Genomic DNA, 19605 nt, shown 5'->3' on the forward strand with positions numbered 1-19605 from the left:
GTCTCAGCAGCGCGGTCGGGGCCGCCCAGGGGGAGGTTTTCCGGGCGGGGCAACAGGGGAAGGGTTCCTCCTTTTCCTGGTTCTCCGCCTTCTCCTTGCAGTGCCGGAGGTTTCCAGCCGTGCCTCTCGGTGAGTGAGGCGGGGGGGTGGTGGTGACGGGGCCCCGTATACCCCCTCCTGGAGTCTGATGCTACCTACTGGGGGCCGAACGGGAGGCCAGGCCGGGGCGCAGGGATGGAACCCGGGGCTGCCCTGCTGCGAAGCGGCGGTGACACTTTCACTTTCATTTTCGGGCCCGGGGTAGGTCGAGGAACAGCCAAGTCCGCCGGAGATAACGGGGACTCCCGTGGCACCGAGCTGCAGGCAGTGAGGGTCTACTTGATGCATCAGGAACGCGGTGTCCTAATGTCCAACCGCGGCTAGAGGTTGATGTCATTTTGGGGAAGGGGGAGTCCGCGGTTTTCTCCATCCCTGGGGTGCTGCCGGTTAATGAGAGAAGGAAACAGCAAATGCGAGAGACAAGGAAAAAGCTCACAACGTCCCCAGTGAGAGGCTGGCCCGTGAGCACCTGAGGAAGCGGTGACTGATTCCATTTTCCTCCGTGTCGGCGGTAGCGATACCTCCTGAGCTCGGCCCCAGCATCAACACCCCGGAGGAGTGGCTGTCCCTGTCCCCTCGGGCGACAGCAGCCCCACGGGGCCCCTCCTTCCCTTCTTGATGACTTACGAGGTGTTGGGTAACCAAAATAGGAGCGTTAATCAGATGTCCTCCCCGCCTGTACTTCCTGGCGTCGTTTCCTCTGCCGTCAGCATGCTTTGCATGGTTTGCTTGCATTCCAGATCATCATTTTCACCCAAAACATTTTTTTTTTCTTTTTTTTTTTTTTGGCAGCAGTATACATTGTGTTGTTGCATCCAGGCATGGAAGTGTTGAAGACCAGGCAGGATGAGGCTTTGAGCAGCCTGGTTTAGCAGGAGGTATCCCTGGCCATGGCAGGAGGGTGGAACTTGATTTTTAAGGTCCCAAACTATTCTATGATTTTCTTTTCAACTGACTTTTAACCCTTGTGCCAAAGTGATGCAATAACATGGTTAAGGTGCTGCCCTTTGTTTTATTTTTTTTTTATCATTTTTTTCTCTCTGGTGGCTATCAAGAAGTCCCTGGGCATGTCAGGATAGGAAAGTTTGATGTCAGGCAGATAAAGAGTGAAGCTGAGATGATTCACATGCTGTTTTCTGTGCTTTACTGAAATAATTGGAAGTAAAGTGCAGCTGTGGATGTCCCGAGGAATGGGCCATACCCTCTCTCCTGAGGTTAGCCCTTGCTCATTACTGCTTAGAGATCAGCTTAGAAGGTTCTGCTTTGGATTCCTGGAAGTAAATTGGTCCAGGGTTGGCAGCAGGGTTTTCTCAGCAGTGATCTGCCCCTTGACAGACTGCCAGGGCTGGAGCTTGGCTGCCTGCAGGACATAGTGGCAAAGAGGCTGACTGAGTGCTTTGATTCCAGCCCTGCTTCAGCTCCAGGCAGTGTGGGCACTGTTCTGGTCGATGCAGCCACTGCAGATCCCACCAGCAGGCACCAGCATCCTCCTGCTGCTGTGAGGCACCACTGCCTCTCCTCAACATAATCCCATTCCTCTTTCTTCCTGTAGACTTCCATGATGGATGAGACCTCTGATGAGCCTCCCACTTCCGCTGTCTTCTTAGACAACTGCCACTTCTCCCAGGTCATCTTTAACAATGTGGAGAAGTTTTATGTTCCTGGAGGAGATGTCACTTGTTATTATACCCTCACCCAGAACATCATTCCTCGTGGGAAGGACTGGGTGGGCATCTTCCGGGTGAGTGAATCCTGGGGATCCAGATGTGCCAGGTATGAGAAGAATGCAGAAGCAAACAGCCTGGGCTTTGCTAGAGCAAGAAACAAACAGCCTGGGCTTTGCTAGAGCAGGAAACAAACAGCCTGGGCTTTGCTAGAGCAAGAAACAAACAGCCTGGGCTTTGCTAGAGCAGGAAACAAACAGCCTGGGCTTTGCTAGAGCAGGAAACAAACAGCCTGGGCTTTGCTAGAGCAGGAAACAAACAGCCTGGGCTTTGCTAGAGCAAGAAACAAACAGCCTGGGCTTTGCTAGAGCAAGAAGCAAACAGCCTGGGCTTTGCTAGAGCAAGAAACAAACAGCCTGGGCTTTGCTAGAGCAAGAAGCAAACAGCCTGGGCTTTGCTAGAGCAGGAAACAAACAGCCTGGGCTTTGCTAGAGCAAGAAACAAACAGCCTGGGCTTTGCTAGAGCAGGAAACAAACAGCCTGGGCTTTGCTAGAGCAAGAAACAAACAGCCTGGGCTTTGCTAGAGCAGGAAACAAACAGCCTGGGCTTTGCTAGAGCAGGAAACAAACAGCCTGGGCTTTGCTAGAGCAAGAAACAAACAGCCTGGGCTTTGCTAGAGCAGGAAACAAACAGCCTGGGCTTTGCTAGAGCAGGAAACAAACAGCCTGGGCTTTGCTAGAGCAGGAAACAAACAGCCTGGGCTTTGCTAGAGCAGGAAACAAACAGCCTGGGCTTTGCTAGAGCAGGAAACAAACAGCCTGGGCTTTGCTAGAGCAGGAAACAAACAGCCTGGGCTTTGCTAGAGCAAGAAACAAACAGCCTGGGCTTTGCTAGAGCAAGAAGCAAACAGCCTGGGCTTTGCTAGAGCAAGAAACAAACAGCCTGGGCTTTGCTAGAGCAAGAAACAAACAGCCTGGGCTTTGCTAGAGCAAGAAACAAACAGCCTGGGCTTTGCTAGAGCAGGAAACAAACAGCCTGGGCTTTGCTAGAGCAAGAAACAAACAGCCTGGGCTTTGCTAGAGCAGGAAACAAACAGCCTGGGCTTTGCTAGAGCAGGAAACAAACAGCCTGGGCTTTGCTAGAGCAGGAAACAAACAGCCTGGGCTTTGCTAGAGCAAGAAACAAACAGCCTGGGCTTTGCTAGAGCAAGAAACAAACAGCCTGGGCTTTGCTAGAGCAGGAAACAAACAGCCTGGGCTTTGCTAGAGCAAGAAGCAAACAGCCTGGGCTTTGCTAGAGCAAGAAGCAAACAGCCTGGGCTTTGCTAGAGCAAGAAGCAAACAGCTTGGGCTTTGCTAGAGCAAGAAACAAACAGCTTGGGCTTAGCTAGGCCGAGAAGCAAACAGCTTGGGCTTTGCTAAAGCAAAGTTGGGGAATTATTTTAGTAGCATCCTTGTGTGTTGGAACATCTTTATTTGTGGCTAGGGACAAAGTGCCAGGCCTGTTGTGACCTGAATGGCTTCAAAGCCAATCAGACACTCTGATTATCCTTTCCTGCACTGACCACAACTCTCAGAAGTCAGGATAGTGATGCAAAAGTCCTCCTAGTATCTGATCTAGGTGGAAATGCAGTCCCATTACCATAGGATAAACGTGAACTGTGTGATCTTGGTCTCAAGCTGAACCAGGGGAAATTCAGTTTGGATGACAGAAATAATTTCTTTTCCTGCAGGAGTGGTAAGGCATTGGAACAGGCTGCCCAGGGAGGTGGTGGAGTCACCATCCCTGGAGGTGTTCAAAATCTGGTAGATGTGGCACTTTGAGACATGGTCTAGTGTTGGGTAGAAGGTTGGGCTTGATGATCTTAGAGGTCTTTTCCAGTCTTAATGATTCTATGTCATGTAACAATTTTGCTGCTGCAGGTGGGATGGAAAACGACCCGGGAATATTACACCTTCATGTGGGCTCCTGTGCCCAGTGACACCCACAGGGACACCAGTGTGCAGCAACAGATCCAGTTCAAAGGTGAGTTGGGAGCGTGGATCACTCAGGGAAACTACCTGAAACTGCCCCAAGGGAGGTTTAGGTTGGACATTAGGAAGAATTTTGTTTGGCAAGGGTGGTCAGAGGTTGGAGCAGGCTGCCCAGGGAGGTGGTGGAGTCACCATCCCTGGAGGTGTTCAGAAAACATGTGGCCATGGCACCTGGGGACATGGCTTAGTGGCCGTGGTGGTCTGAAGTTCATGGTTGGACTTGATGATCTTAGAGGTCTTTTCCCACCAAAACAATTGCATGTTTCTTTGATTCTAGGGGTGTTTGTGCAAGTGCACACCCAGGGACATGCACACAGACCACACCACACACCCCCCCCCCCCTTTGCTGCCACTGTATTCAGAATTAGAGGACATCTGCAGAACAATGCTTTGGGAGACACATTTCAAATCCCATGATCACCAAATTGTGAATCTGCTCAGTTCTACCACCCTGGCTGATACTGTTTGTGACCCTTGGAGTTGCTAATGGTGCAAGGACAACACCAAACTGGGATGTCTCTTTTTTCTCACTCAGCAACTTGGGCTGGTGGGTGGTGTCCTTGTCTATGGCAGGGGATTGGAACTGGATGATCTTTAAGGTCCCTTCCAACCCAAACCATTCTATGAATTAAGACTGGGATAATTAGCAGCTGCACGTGACAGGGTTGTTGTGTTTGCCTGAAGCTTACTACCTACCAAAAGATGATGAGTACTACCAGTTCTGCTACGTGGACCAGGATGGGGTGGTCCGGGGAGCCAGTGTCCCTTTCCAGTTCAGAGCAGAGACTGAGGATGATATCCTGGTGGTCACCACACAGGTAAGTGTCCCCTCTGTCCCTGCTTTTTACTGCTCTGCTTTTACTGTGCTCACTGCTGATTGGGACCTGAAGGAGCTGGGGCTGTTCAGCCTGGAGAAGAGAGACTTTAGAGCAGCATTTCAATATCTGAAGGGGAGCTACAGGAAGGCTGGGAAAGGACTGTTCAGAAGGGCCTGTGGGGATAGGACAAGGGGCAATGGTTTGAAACCAGAGCAGGGTAGGTTTAGTTTGAACACCAAGAGGAAGTTCTTCACAATGAGGGTAGTGAAACACTGGAATAGGTTGCCCAGGGATGTGGCTGAGGCCCTGTGCCTGGAGACATGGTTTAACACCAGCCTTGGTAGAGTTAGAGAATGGTTGAACTCAACGATCTTGAAGTTTTTTTTCAACCAAAACAGTTCCATGATTCTGTCTCCAAAGATCAGGGGCTGAGGGTCCAAGAATTGAGTTGGTGGTCAGCTCTGGACAGAGCAGGCAGAGTGAAGCAGCAATCTGGTCTATGTTAAGAGTGAAAGCACAGGGAGGGTACATGGTGTTCCCTTTTGCAGAGCTCATCTTTCTTTACTCTTCATGCTGTGCAATTTGAGCTGTAACTCTTCAGTGCTTCTCTGATGACCAGACAATGTCATTGCTTGGCAGGGAGAAGTGGAAGAGATTGAACTACAAAACAAAACTTTGCTTCAAGAAAATGAGGAGCTGAAAGCAAGTTGTGCAAGTCTCCAGAAACAAAACCTTGGGCTGCAGGAAGAGCTCCAGAAGACACAGGTCAAAAAAAAAAAAACCCAACAAAAAATAAAAACAAACAAAAAAACCCAGAGAAAGTTAATATAATAAGCCAGAAGCTGTAAGTCTGAAAGATGAAAAGGGACTCAGTCAGATCTCGTTCCAGGAGAAAAATGAAGATAATCAGAGGGCTGGAGAACTTCCCCTGTGGGGACAGGCTGAGAGAGTTGGGGCTGTTCAGCCTGGAGAAGGGAAGGCTGCAGGGAGACCTTAGAGCAACCTTCCAGTACCTGAAGGGGGCTACAGGACAGCTGGGGAAGGACTTTTTACAAGGGTTTGGAGTGACAGAACAAGAGTGAATGGATTGAAGCTTGAGGAAGACAGATTTAGGTTAGAGATTAGGAAGAAATTCTTTCCAGTGGGGGTGGGGAGACACTGGAACAGGTTGCCCAGGGAGGTCGTGGATGCCCCTTCCCAGTAGATGTTCAAGGCCAGGTTGGATGAGGCCTTGAGCAACCTGGGCTAGTGGGAGTGGTCCCTGCCCATGGCTGGGGGTTGGAACTGAATGGTCTTCAAGGTCCTCTCTAATCCAAACCATTCTATGAATCTATGAATAAATGGAACAGGGTCTGAAAAGAGGCATCATGAGGCAAAGGAGACCTTTTCCTCCTTCAGATGGGCTGAGTTGAGGGTTTCTGCAGTTCCAGCTCAGAGCAGGACTCTTGCTTGAATCCCATTTACCTCCTGTCAACCTCACTGTGATTTTCAGGACCTGCAGAATAGTTTAGAGTCTCTGAGGAGCAAGACAGAGACACTGGAACTGGAGCTGAATTCCCTGAGAAAGGAAAATAAACATCTAAAGGAGCTGGACGACTGCAGAGAGGCAGAGCTGAGCCAGTAAGTGTATTTCCAGCATAACCCACAGCAGGGTTTCGTGTAAGCACCTTGCCTTCATGGATTAAATTTCCATCCATGAAAGTAGGGTGTGTTTTGATGTGTTGTGAGCAGACTCAAAGAGCAAATTCAGACTGTGACCTCTGAGAAGGACCACCTGGAAGCCAGACTGAAGACAACCATGGATCGCATGGCCCAGCTGCAGGTAGCAAACACAGAGGTGTCCTCCTTTTACCAGCTGCCTCTGATGGAACCAGCTTCCCTCTGAGAGAGAACTGAGCAATCTTGACAGGAGAATCATCAAATCACAGTCATGGAAGGGACTGGGTTGGATGGGACCACTAGAGGTCACCTTGTCCAACCTCCCTGCAGTCAGCAGGGACAGCCCCAACTAGATCAGGTTGCTCGGAGCCCCATCAAGCCTGACCTTGAATATCTTTAGCTCCCTGGGCAACCTGTTCCAGTGTTCCACCTCCCTCATAGTAAAGAACTTCTCCCTGATGTCCAGTCTACCCTTTTCTAGTTTAAAGCCCTCATCCTCTTGCTACAAGCCTATGTATCAGTCCCTCCCTGGCTTTTATGTAGCTCCCTTCAGGTACTGGAAGGCCACTATAAGGTCTCCCTGAAGCCTTTTCTTCTCCAGGCTGAACAACCCCAACTCTCTCAGACTGTCTTCATAGGAGAGGTGGCTCAAAAACGTCAATCTTTGATCTGATTTGACCTCCAGGAAACCTCAAGAAAGCTGTAGTCTTGAAAGAAGGGTAGAACAGGATTGTGCTGAGAGAAACTGTAAGGATTTTCTTCCCTGAAAACATCCTCTTTGCATGCTCATTGAGTTAACCAGGATCAAACTCTTGTTTACCTCCTGCTAGCTAAGGATCCAGGCAGGAAACGCTTCTGTTTGGAGAAACATTCTAAAATGATGACCAGTAGCTGAGTGAAAACAAAACTTGTAGCTGGGAGGTATGTGAAGGGAGGAGGTAGACTGAAAATAGCTTGGTTGTTAGGCCTGGGACATGGGAAACCCAGAAGGATAGGCTGCAGAGTCTGTTTTTCTCTTTGTTCTCTGACTTCCCAGACTTCTAAGTGTCATCTTGAAACATAAAAAGCTCTTCAGAGAACATAGAAAAGGATGAATGCTGTGTTCTGATGAACACATCAGCTGTGGTATATCCCCATGGAACTATTCTCAGTTCCTGCAAAGGTTTTAATGGGAAAAATGTTTGCAGAAAACCAGTTCAAGCAGCTGTGGGTTCCAGAGCTTTGCTTGCTGTCTGTGCTCCTCACCCACAGCTGTTTGGCTGTCACTTGCTGCACCTTCCTCTTTCTCCCTAGTCTTTAGTGTTGAATTATGAGAAGGAAGTGGAAAACCTATCTCAGATGGTTCATGACAAGACAGAGCAGCTTGAAGGCTTAAAGAAAGAGAATCAGCAATTATGCATGACTGGAACCCACCAGGTAAAGACTTCCTTGAGTATCAGAGTGCCTGGGGGAGCCAGGGTGGAGTGGCTAAAGCTTCTTTTACAGTGAGCAGGTACAAATATTGCTCAGCATTAGGAGAATTGCCCTAGTGAGGCTGCATCTGGAATACTGTGTCCAGTTCTGGGCCCCTCAGTTCAAGAAGGACCTCAGGGAACTGCTTGAAAGAGTCCAGCACAGAGCCACAAAGATGCTGAAGGCAGTGGAACATCTCCCTTGTGAGGAAGGGCTGAGGGAACTGGGGCTCTTTAGCTTGGAGGAGACTGAGGGGTGACCTCATTCATGTTTATGAAGATGTGAAAGGGCCCATGAGTGACTTTCTAAAGATACTTCTCCCTGTATGTGCTACTCAGGAAGCTCTTGGAGGCTCTGCTCTTAGTTGGGCATTGAAAATTAGATGCCTGAAACAGATGATGTGATTACCTCTGCTGTGACACCAAATGTTCAGGGTTCTTAGAGTGATACTTTGAGAATGACTGCAGAAGCTCTGAGTACTCTGTCTGATCTAATTTAGTCTTTAATTCAAGAGTCAGCCTCCAGATTAATTCCCAAGCATGTATTGAGGATCCACCACCAATGCAAACCTCACAGCACCAGGAAACCTGGCAGGCTGGGGTAGCTCTCACCCCCCAGGGTGGATTTTTCCACTGCCTGTGTTGTTTTTCTTCAGCCTTCCTCTTTGTTTGAGTTGCCATATGTCCCTTTCAGAGGTCATGTGTCATCTCACATGCTGCAGTGAGAATCCAGAGGGTGAGTGAGTAGTGACATGGAGACATCCTAGGTGGCAAAGTATGGAATGCTGAGACTCCCACTGAAAGTGGGTAGGAAATGCAGCATGAGGCAGCTTGTATGCTACAGCTCCAGTGTTCAGAGCTTTTTATTTGCAGTTTATTTTGATTAGAGAGTTGCTTTATTTGCCAGTTCCTCATGATTTACCAAATGAGACCCTTCCTTCCTAGCAGCAAAACCAGGACTTAATGAAAGAACTTGAGGAGCAGAAGCATTTGGTTCAGATTCTGCAGGCCAAAAAGAATGAGGCTGATGAAGAAAATCAGGTGAGAGCTTGGCACAACTCCCTGATGTTCTCCTGTATTAAATGTGATACTAAGCTCTCTGTCCAGTGCTCACTCCCATTAATCTTTCTACCAAGAGATCACCAGTTGTGCCCCAAGGAAAGGCTGAGGGAGCTGGGTCTCTTTAGCTTGGAGGATCTGTGTTAGTGCAGAGTTTGCCTACTCTCTGAAAACGGTCTCCTGAGCCTCTGGAAATTCATTCTGCCCTTCTGTCCCTCTGCAGAAACTAAAGGAAGAGAATGATGAACTCCTGAGGCACCTCTCCCAGGCTGAAAATGTTTCTTCCTTCCCTGATGTTTCTCAAGCTCCAATTCCAGTTCCTGAAGTTGGAGGCCTTCTGTTTGGAAATCCATATTGTGGTGAGAAGATTTGGCATTCTGTCTGAAACCACAAACACACAGCAGTTAAAGCCTCAGCAAATTATCCTCTCTCTGAAATAGAATGTTGTAGAAAAGCCATCATTCTAGCAGCACCTCTGGGCAGCTTTGTGTCTGTGCAGATGACTTGGCAGCTGGCAGCTGCTGCCAGGTGTTGAGTTCACTGAAGTCATCATCTGTCTGCTTATTTTCTGCCAAGAGACAACTATTATCTGGGAGACAGCTAATTCTGTGGCTGATGTCCAGTTTCCATAGCCCTAAATATAGGGATTTAGATCCAGAGCCACATCCTGGTGTTGCAAGAATTCCTCATTAGCAGCACATTACTCAGTTAATTGTTTTGCTGTAGCTGAATTGACCTCCTCCTCTTCTTTTTTTCCAGCTGCAGGAGCAAACCTGAGGGCAGGAGCTGCAGACATAGTAAGTGAAATGGACACAGCTGGATGGGAATTAGTGATTTATGGATATGAATTAGTGGTTTGAAGTATAAAAAGCTCCAAGTTGAGCTCTGTAGCCTTACTGATTTCATCCTGGTATGGTAGCAGATGACAAAAATTAAGCCCTGTATGCTTCATTTGTTGAAGTAATCAGTTGCTGTGTCTTAAGGAAGAGCAAGGAAACTTTGGTGACCTTAAACTTTAAGGATCAGCTCTTGGCAGCATCTGAATCACAGAAGCAACCTGGTTGGAAAAGACTTCAGAGATCATCAAGTCCAACCTAATACCTAACACCTCACGACAACTAAACCATGGCTCCAAGTGCCACATCCAATCTTTTTTTGAACACCTCCAGGTAGAAGGAGCAGCATGTAGCTGCTAAATACCTTACCTCATATTAAAGATATGGACATGTGCTATGTAGGATGGAAGGTTAAAGCTCCTCTCAGAAGCTCTTGGCTTTTAAGTGTCAAAACACTTACTTGGACAAGCCAAAGATGGTTGAAAACTTAAGTGTTGGAAGTCAGAAAGACTTGTCCCGGAGCGATGATAATATCTGGCTGCTAAACTTTCCTGCTTCTTCCCATTAATTATGTTTTTTTTAACTGGTTTTATTTGCATTTGCTTTGTACTTCAGGCTTCCTTAAGGAAATGCCCCATATGCAATGATGTGTTTCCTGAAGATGTTGAAACCAGTCAGTATGAGGCCCACGTGCAGAGCCATCTTCTGGAGTGCCCAGTCTGCAAAGAGACCTTTGAGAACTCTGACAAGCAGGTTTTTGATGACCATATTTATTGTCATAGTCTGGAATAAATCTGAGTTCCTATCTGCTCTGTAGAATAAGACAGCAGAAGCTGCAGTATAGAATAAACCAAACTCACTGTATGAGCTTCATTCATGCTAAGATCACCCAGACAGGACTGACCATGCCTCTAGAACTGTAATTCTGAGCTTCTGTTTCATGCAGCATTTGGCCAATACATTGATCAGGTCAGACATCCACATGCTGAAACTGAATCCCTGTCATCAAGCTTGAATCCTGTGGCTTGGATCAGGATATTTGCTTGTGAAACTAGTCCCAAACCCTGTCAGGAGTGATTTAATTGAAGGTGGTACCAGTTCTTTAGAGCAGGATTGGCCCTTACACTGCTGTGTTCTTTCAAGTAGGGATCCAAGTGATGGGATCAGAAGTTTTCTGTCCTTGGCTGATACCTGTTTAATGGTTTTATTCTTTAATAAAGCACTGTGACTGCTAACCAAAGATTAGAAACTTTGTGTCAGCTTTTAGGATCACACCTTCAGACCTGCTCTCTCTCAGCTCCTGGAATGCAGAGTTAATGATTAATAAGTTAAAAAAGTCTTCACTAAAAATGCATCTCTACTTTCACATCCATGGTAAAGCAAGGTGAGAGAGACATATTGAGGCTGTCTTTGAAGGTATGAAGGTCTCAGGCTTGTCCCTCCAGTAAAGCAGGCAGCAGGGCTCATTCCATGGTGAGGCACATGCCCTGTCTTCTCCATCCATCTCAGGAGAAGGAAAATCTGAAACTTATGGAAGAGGGAAGGTTGGTGTGGTGTGGAGCCTGTAGAGCTGAGTGGTCTTAGCAGCACAGAGGAGAAATGGCCTCTTGGGGTGTCCTCACTGAAAGGAAATTCTGATTATTTCTCTTTGAAGTTTCTAGACCTTCTTGATTTAACAAGAAGAGCCCAAAACATTGTCATTCAAAACTAAGTGCCTTGGGATATTACAATGCTTTGTCCACTTAACTATTTTTACTTCTCCTTCAGGATTCTCAGTTTATCAACAACTTTTTTCCTTCAGATCTCAACTGGGAAAGGTTTCTCATGCAGCTAAGTGAGACTATTTCCTGCTGAGTATCTGAAGGGGTTTACATCAAGTTTAAAAAACAATTTAGGGCAATAAAGACTCTAAAAGGTTTTGCTGTTTTGATTGTGCACAAACTTTTTTATCAGTCTAGGTTTAAATAGAGTTCTTTCTTTCTTTGAGATGTATTATAGGGGTAAGATTTATTAAAAAAAAAACTGTTAAAGAAAATAAAAGCATGGAAAAATAAAAGCTATATCTAGAAGGGTGTCTGTGTCTTTGTTCTTAAAGGAATCAACTGGTCTGGAAAAGAGCAGCCTGAGGGGGAACCTGATCAATACTTCAAGGGTGGGTGGTAGAAGGATTTTTGTCAGTGGTGCCCACTGACAGGACAAGGGGTAATAGGCACAAACTTGAAGATAAGAAGTTCCATCTAAACATGAGGAGGAACTTCTTCAGTTGAAAGGCTGCTCAGAGAGGTGGTGGAGTCTCCATCTCTGGAGCCATTCAAAACCCACCTGGACATGTTCTTGTGTTTCCTTCTCTAGGTGACCCTTCCTTGGCAGGGAGATTGGTCTCAATGTTCTCCAGAGGTCTCTTCCAACCCCTACCATTCTGTGAATTGCTAGGGTCTTGAGGGAGCTATTTGCAGGCTTTCAATTACTTGCTTAAGCTTCTAACAAAGTACTTAAGCACCTCTCTGAATAACTTGGAGAGTGCAGCAGTGCAGTGTGGTGTCCCTGAGGGCAGGAAGATTGTTGCTGTTTAACAGAAAGCAGCTTCTCTAACTGGCTGATCCTCAGTGGCTCCTTGCAGCACGGGGATCTATCACGAAATCCTGTGGCCTCGCCAGGACAGAGCAGAGGGCTACTGAGCATTTTCCACTTGCCTCCTCCTATCATTTCCATGGATCTCAGTGCCTCTGTTGTGATGCCAGCCCTGGGACACAGGCAGCAAGAGGGTGACCGGCAGAGGGGGTCAGACTGCCATAAATCTCCGGAGGATGGTGGCCTCTGGAAGTGTTTTTTAAGGTTTGTTCATTTCTGTTTCTTTAATAATGACACAGATTCAGACTTCCAGCACTTCCAGCCACATCCTTGGGCCTGATGCAGGTCAGACCATCCTTACCCCAGCTAACCAGGGACCAATTTACCCCTAAGCACAAATTGCATCATATATTTTCTGACCAAGTTTTTCATTTTGCTTGTAATTTACAGCATTATTTATGTTACAGCTGCATTTGGCCTTTGGAATCCATAAGAGGTTTCCATCCTCTTTCAATTTTATGGTTTAATACAGAAGTAGCTCAAATGGCTGATAATTAGAGATGGTTACTCTTTGGATGGGAGCCAATATTGCATTGATACAGATTGGATAAGGACCTTGGAATCAGCTTTCAGAAGGGGCAGTAAGGGTTTGGCACAATTTATACCCCAGCTTGTGGAGCATCTGAATGGGCATTCATATCTCAAAGGAAGAAGTGGCACTTGGTGGGCCAAACCTCTTTTTAAACCTTTACAGAGGTTATTTCAGTCCAGTTTAGGAGCTGGCCCAGTTTGCTTTCCAGCAGCAGTCACTGCTCTGATGCTGTGTGGCATTTTCTGTTGTTCCCTCATCCAAGCAAACCTTGGTCCTTTTGCTTTTCCCTCATTTTTGTCAGATCCTTTGCCTTCCTTTTCCAAGAAGATGGTCCTTCTCTCAGGCTTTCTCTCTCATTTACACAGAATTTATTTTGAGTATATCACAGAATCCCCAAATCCCAGCATGGTGAAGAGCTGGAAGGGACCTCTGGAGATAATCCAGTCCAACCCTCCTGCTAAAGCAGGATCACAATGGCCAGGGAGGGCTGGAATCTCTCCAAAAAAGAGACTACAACCTCTCTGGGCAGCCTGCTCCAGGGCTCCAGCCTTCTCACACCGAAAACTTTTCTCCTCCTGTTCAGACAGAACCTGCTGGGTTCCTGTTTGTGCCCATTGGCCCTTATTCTGTTGCTGGGCACCACTGAGCAATGTCTGGCCCCATCCTCTTGCCCCCCACCCTTTAGCTCTTATTGAGCATTGAGAAGATTCCCCTCTCAGGCTGTTCTTTTCCCAAAGAACAACTTGGACCTTCAGCACTGTCAATCTCCTCCAAAAACACAGTGCTAAGATTTGGAAGAGGGGGAAGAACCTCTTTAATTTAAGGGTGACAGAGCCCTGGAATAGGCTTCTCAGAGAGGTGGTGGAGTCTCCATCTCTGGAGACACTCAGAACCCATCTGGACGAGTTCCTGTGTGACCTTCTCTAGGTGAAGCTGCCTTGGCAAGGAGGTTGGATTCAAAGACTTTCAGAGGTCCCTTCCAACCCCTACTTTTCTGTGATTCTGTGAGGCAGAGGAATGGAGCAGAGTCCATCTGGCAGTGCTGCTGCTTCACCTTAATGAGGCTCCCATGGAGAACAGGGGAAGCTGAAAGGAAATAAAAACATTCCTGACAAAAGGAATGCAAATAGACAAGGTGCAGGTGAACAAAGGAGGAAAAGGAAAGCTGATGGAGTGGTTATTCTCTGTAATCACTTTGTCAGGTTGATTTTAGGAGACAGCAGAAGAGATCAATAACTCCTTCCAGCAGCAGAATGCCACAACAGGGCTAAAAGTGGTTTGGTCATCAAAGCCCTTGTCTGAGGGATCAGTCCTGTGGTCACTTAGTAAGTGGAGGTGCTTCTGTATTTGGCATGTCACAGTGGGAAGAGGAAGAGAGCAGAGAAGGGAATGGGGAAAAAATGTTCAAAATTACATTTAAGCCACACTGGTTCAGACCTGAGATAAGTCCAACCATCAAGCTAACACCACCGTGGCCATTAAACCATGTCCCAAAGTGCCACGTCCACACGTTTCATGAACACCTCCAGGGACAGTGACTCCACCACAGAAACACAGAATATCTTTGGTTGGAAGAGAGCCCTCCAAGATCACCCAGTCCAACTGCAAGGTCACCACTAAACCACATCCCTAAGCACCAGGTCCACGCACCATTTAAACCCCTCCAGTGATGGGGACTCCACCACTGCCCTGGGCAGACCATTCCAATGTTTGATAATCCTTTCAGTGAGGAAATATTTCCTCATCTCCAGTGCATCAGTACAAGCAGAGAGAGGCAGTACAAGCAGAGAGAGGCAGTACGAGCAGAGAGGGGCAGTACAAGCAGAGAGAGGCAGTACGAGCAGAGAGGGGCAGTACGAGCAGAGAGAGGCAATACAAGCAGAGAGGGGCAGTACGAGCAGAGAGGGGCAGTACAAGCAGAGAGAGGCAGTACAAGCAGAGAGAGTCAATACAAGCAGAGAGGGGCAGTACGAGCAGAGAGAGGCAGTACAAGCAGAGAGAGGCAGTACAAGCAGAGAGAGTCAATACAAGCAGAGAGAGGCAGTACGAGCAGAGAGGGGCAGTACGAGCAGAGAGAGTCAATACAAGCAGAGAGGGGCAGTACGAGCAGAGAGAGGCAGTACAAGCAGAGAGGGGCAGTACGAGCAGAGAGGGGCAGTACAAGCAGAGAGAGGCAATACAAGCAGAGAGGGGCAGTACGAGCAGAGAGGGGCAGTACAAGCAGAGAGAGGCAATACAAGCAGAGAGGGGCAGTACAAGCAGAGAGGGGCAGTACAAGCAGAGAGGGGCAGTACGAGCAGAGAGAGGCAGTACGAGCAGAGAGGGGCAGTACAAGCAGAGAGGGGCAGTACAAGCAGAGAGGGTCAGTACAAGCAGAGAGAGGCAGTACGAGCAGAGAGAGGCAGTATGAGCAGAGAGAGGCAGTACAAGCAGAGAGGGGCAGTACAAGCAGAGAGAGGCAGTACGAGCAGAGAGGGGCAGTACGAGCAGAGAGGGGCAGTACAAGCAGAGAGGGGCAGTACAAGCAGAGAGAGGCAATACAAGCAGAGAGGGGCAGTACGAGCAGAGAGAGGCAGTACGAGCAGAGAGAGGCAGTACAAGCAGAGAGGGGCAGTACGAGCAGAGAGGGGCAGTACGAGCAGAGAGGGGCAGTACAAGCAGAGAGAGGCAATACAAGCAGAGAGGGGCAGTACGAGCAGAGAGGGGCAGTACGAGCAGAGAGGGGCAGTACAAGCAGAGAGGGGCAGTACGAGCAGAGAGAGGCAATACAAGCAGAGAGGGGCAGTACAAGCAGAGAGGGGCAGTACGAGCAGAGAGGGGCAGTACAAGCAGAGAGGGTCAGTACAAGCAGAGAGAGGCAGTACGAGCAGAGAGAGGCAGTACGAGCAGAGAGAGGCAGTACAAGCAGAGAGGGGCAGTACAAGCAGAGAGAGGCAGTACGAGCAGAGAGGGGCAGTACGAGCAGAGAGGGGCAGTACGAGCAGAGAGGGGCAGTACAAGCAGAGAGGGGCAGTACGAGCAGAGAGAGGCAATACAAGCAGAGAGGGGCAGTACAAGCAGAGAGGGGCAGTACGAGCAGAGAGGGGCAGTACAAGCAGAGAGGGTCAGTACAAGCAGAGAGAGGCAGTACGAGCAGAGAGAGGCAGTACGAGCAGAGAGAGGCAGTACAAGCAGAGAGGGGCAGTACAAGCAGAGAGAGGCAGTACGAGCAGAGAGGGGCAGTACAAGCAGAGAGGGGCAGTACAAGCAGAGAGGGGCAGTACAAGCAGAGAGAGGCAGTACGAGCAGAGAGAGGCAGTACAAGCAGAGAGGGGCAGTACGAGCAGAGAGGGGCAGTACGAGCAGAGAGGGGCAGTACGAGCAGAGAGGGGCAGTACAAGCAGAGAGGGGCAGTACGAGCAGAGAGAGGCAGTACAAGCAGAGGGAGGCAGTACAAGCAGAGAGGGGCAGTACGAGCAGAAAGAGGCAGTACAAGCAGAGAGAGGCAGTACGAGCAGAGAGAGGCAATACAAGCAGAGAGAGACAGTACAAGCAGAGAGGGGCAGCACAAGCAGAGAGAGACAGTACAAGCAGAGAGGGGCAGTACGAGCAGAGAGGGGCAGTACAAGCAGAGAGGGGCAGTACAAGCAGAGAGGGCTTTGTGGGTATATAGCAGCACCAAACCCAAATGCTGCTGTTTTTTATCACCCTCTTTGTGCCGAGCTAAATCACCACATGAAACGCACTGAAGGCTCCAACCTTCATTGTTGTGTTGGTTGAAGGGATTGGGGTCCCAGAATTACATCAGTTGTTTTTCTCTAAGCAGCTATTAGCCTCCTCCATTATACTAACAGAACTGGTTTCCATCCTCTGCCTCATTTATTCCAAAGCAGCATTATTGAAGTGAATGGGGGTCTAAGCCCTGGATATTAGAAGAGCTGTTGGGTCTCCTCATAAATAACGAGTTGTCAAGGATTTTAATGGAAACCCTCAGAGTGCTGTAAATCTGTGCAGTTCTGCCTGCATCCCCTCCCTCATTTCCATCACAATATCACTCCGGTGGGACTGCAGGCTTGCAGCATGTGCCAGGCAGCCGAGATTGGGAGGCCATGAGGTGGGGGGAAGGAAGGGAGGGGGGAAAAAAAATAAGAGGCTGGAGATGGGGTAGTGGGGATTCAGAACAGTTGGCACTGCGGAAGCATCTGCTGGGTGGCCAGTTTTGGAGTCACCTGGTCTATTCAGAGCAGAGAGGGGAAAGGGTTATGCATCCAGGGGGGGCAGAGAGGGGAATAACAGAAGGAGGGATGCTTGTGGAATAAAGACGGATGTGTTGTGGTTTACAGCGCGCTCCACTGGGCTGTGAAGCAGTAAATCTCTGCAAGGAGAGGGGTTGGGTAGGGTCTGATCACATTTTAAGTGGGAGAGCAAGTGCAGGGGTACTGCACAGACCATCTGTGGATGCCCCCTCCCTGGAAGTGTTCAAGGCCAGGTTGGACAATGCCTCGAGCAACCTTGTCTAGTGGAAGGTGGCTCTCCTTGTAGCAAGCGGGTTGGAACTGGATGATCTTTAAGGTCCCTTCCAATCCAAACCGTTCTATGAATGTGTAACCTCTTACTGTTAGGCAAAGGTGACTTTCCTTTTCAAGATGAATTTGGCTTAGGTTGGAAGGGACCTTAGAGATCATCTACTCCAACCTCCCCGCCATGAGCAACCTGTACCAGAGCCTCACCACCCTCAGACTGAAGAACTTCTTCCTAAGATCCAGTGTAACCCTGCCCTTCCTCAGCTTCAAACCATTCCCCCTTGTCCTGTCATTAGACACCCTCAGGAGAAGTCCCTCTGCAGTCTTCCTGTAGTTTCCCTTCTTGTATTGGAAGGCAGCTCTAAAATCCCTCCCAGAGTCTTCTCTCCAGGCTGAACACCCCCAGCTCCCTCAGCCTGTCCTGATAGCAGAGGTGCTCCAGCCCTTGGATCATCTTTGTGGCCTCCTCTGGCTTTGCTCCCACAGTTTCATGTCTGGCACTGGCAGTCTAAAATCTAGCAAAAACCATCAGCAACTCAGATCCTAAATTAATGATGTTAAACAGAGCTCCCTTCACATGGCAGGCTCTGAAGAAGTCAGCCTTAGAGACATGTTCTAATTAAATGTCACCCCTAGGTTACAGCCAGGGAAACATTTACACACACATGAAGGAATCTGGCCAAAGTAGCTCAGAAAATTTGTGGCATAATCCCCCCTCCTTTTCCCTCTCCAGTTTTAACATTCATTTGGAGAAAAGCTGAACAGCACAAGAAGTGAGGCAGGATGGATTAAAAATGGATGGCTGCCAAAAGGGATTGATGCCCTTCAGACTCCAGGGAGTTTTTAACCCTTCCCAATGGTTTTCCCAGCCTGAAAACAAAAAAAAAAAAAAAAAAACACCCTGGTGGGGTTCATCAGGCTGTACTTCTCCTCTACCGATCCATGAGAGATTTGCCAGTGGGAGCAGCTGCTTGGAGAGTGAGCTGATAACTCAAGCCCTGAGGCACTTACATCTGTACCTCTCATCCCCTGCCTGTTTCCCTTTCCCCAGTAACAGGATGAGCCTGGAATATTGCATGTGCTGTTTTAATGTGTATTCCTCTGGGGGCCTGGGCATGATTACAGCATCTAAATGCAACGAGTAACAAATAGTGACAACGAAAAAGACAAACCCAAGACAGTCAGCCTGAAGATTCTGGACTTTTTTTACACACTGGATTTGTTTCTATTTAATTATAAGGATCTATTACATAATAAGGTTCTGCTTAATTGTAAGTTTCATAAGCCCTAAGTGGAGTTAATTCCTTTTTTGACTAAAAGCTATAAGACTTTTTGAGAGCAGCTGCTGCATGTGTTCTGTGGTACAGCTTGAGAGAGCCATATGGATTTTTAATTCCTAAGAGTTATGACTTGGTTGTAGCAGTATAGATGAACCCACGCTTGCCTTAATGGACTCATTAGACTTGACAATCCTTCCTTAAAGAGGGCTATTGTTAGGACTGACCTGATCCAAAATGTAGGAAAGGTTTGGAAAGGAGGCTCTTCATTATGTGAAACAGGGAATTTCAGCATTAGTTCTGGCAGCTCAGGGGTTTTCACACCTTCAGGAAGTTTCTTTGCTGTTCATGTAAGATCAGCTTCATGAGATGTCTTCTGTCCTTTCAGAATTATACCTAGAAAACGTGTTTTGAGATGTTAGTGCTGGGGGGTTGTAACAAAGGTCCTGAAAAGAGACTGGAATGAGGTGGGGGTTGGTCTCTTCTCCCTAGTATCAGGTGATAGAATGAGAGGAAATGGCCTCAAGTTGCAGCAGCGGAGGTTTAGTTTGGAGATTAGGGGATAAAATTCTTTGGTTGGAGATTAGGAACAACTTCTGTCCTGAAAGAGTGGTCAGGTGCTGGAACAGGCTGCCCAGGGAGGTGGTAGAGTCACAATCCTTGGAAGTGGTCAAGAAAAGTGTGGCCATGGCACCTGGGGACATGGTTTAGTTCCCATGGTGGTGTGGGGTTGAAGGTTGGACTCAATGACCTTAGAGGTTTTTTCCAACCCACACAAGTCTATTATTCTTCAACAGCAGGAAAAACAGGGACACAAACTTCCTTGCAAGCTACCTTCCTGAACTCCCCTCTGCTCTTAAATGAAGAAATATTATCAGAATATTCAGAGTTACAATCCCAGCACCTATTTCAGAAGGGACAGTAACTTTGAAAGAGATATTAACTCATATTTCTCAGCAAGCTTCCCTAAGACAAACCCTAAACACGAGATTCTTGGAAGGGATATTAACTTTGAAAGAGACACTAAATCATATTTCTCAGCC

The 19605-nt window shown here is 48.0% G+C and overlaps 1 protein-coding gene across 1 annotated transcript; it reads left to right on the forward strand.

Annotated features, from left to right (window-relative positions):
* The first annotated feature begins 97 nt into the window (after positions 1-97).
* On the forward strand, positions 98-10755 carry CALCOCO2 (calcium binding and coiled-coil domain 2). The gene is made up of 12 exons (XM_054396498.1): positions 98-129; positions 1652-1840; positions 3687-3789; positions 4482-4615; positions 5255-5380; positions 6108-6235; positions 6347-6437; positions 7568-7690; positions 8671-8766; positions 9008-9143; positions 9544-9581; positions 10236-10755. The coding sequence occupies exons 2-12, from the start codon at positions 1658-1660 to the stop codon at positions 10410-10412; spliced, it is 1335 nt and encodes a 444-aa protein (XP_054252473.1). The 5' UTR covers positions 98-129; positions 1652-1657; the 3' UTR covers positions 10413-10755.
* Positions 10756-19605: the final 8850 nt, after the last annotated feature.

The sequence above is a fragment of the Indicator indicator genome, chromosome 37 (assembly GCF_027791375.1).
Source record: "Indicator indicator isolate 239-I01 chromosome 37, UM_Iind_1.1, whole genome shotgun sequence".
Lineage (NCBI taxonomy): Eukaryota > Metazoa > Chordata > Aves > Piciformes > Indicatoridae > Indicator > Indicator indicator.

What these genes read in the sequence shown, in the direction of transcription:
- CALCOCO2 (XM_054396498.1), top strand. Translation starts at nt 1,658, where the DNA reads ATGATGGATGAGACCTCTGATGAGCCTCCCACTTCCGCTGTCTTCTTA. An exon ending in AAGAGCTCCAGAAGACACAG is followed by an intron (nt 5,381 to 6,107) that starts GTCAAAAAAAAA and finishes TGTGATTTTCAG; the next exon opens with GACCTGCAGAATAGTTTAGA. An exon ending in ATCGCATGGCCCAGCTGCAG is followed by an intron (nt 6,438 to 7,567) that starts GTAGCAAACACA and finishes CTTTCTCCCTAG; the next exon opens with TCTTTAGTGTTGAATTATGA.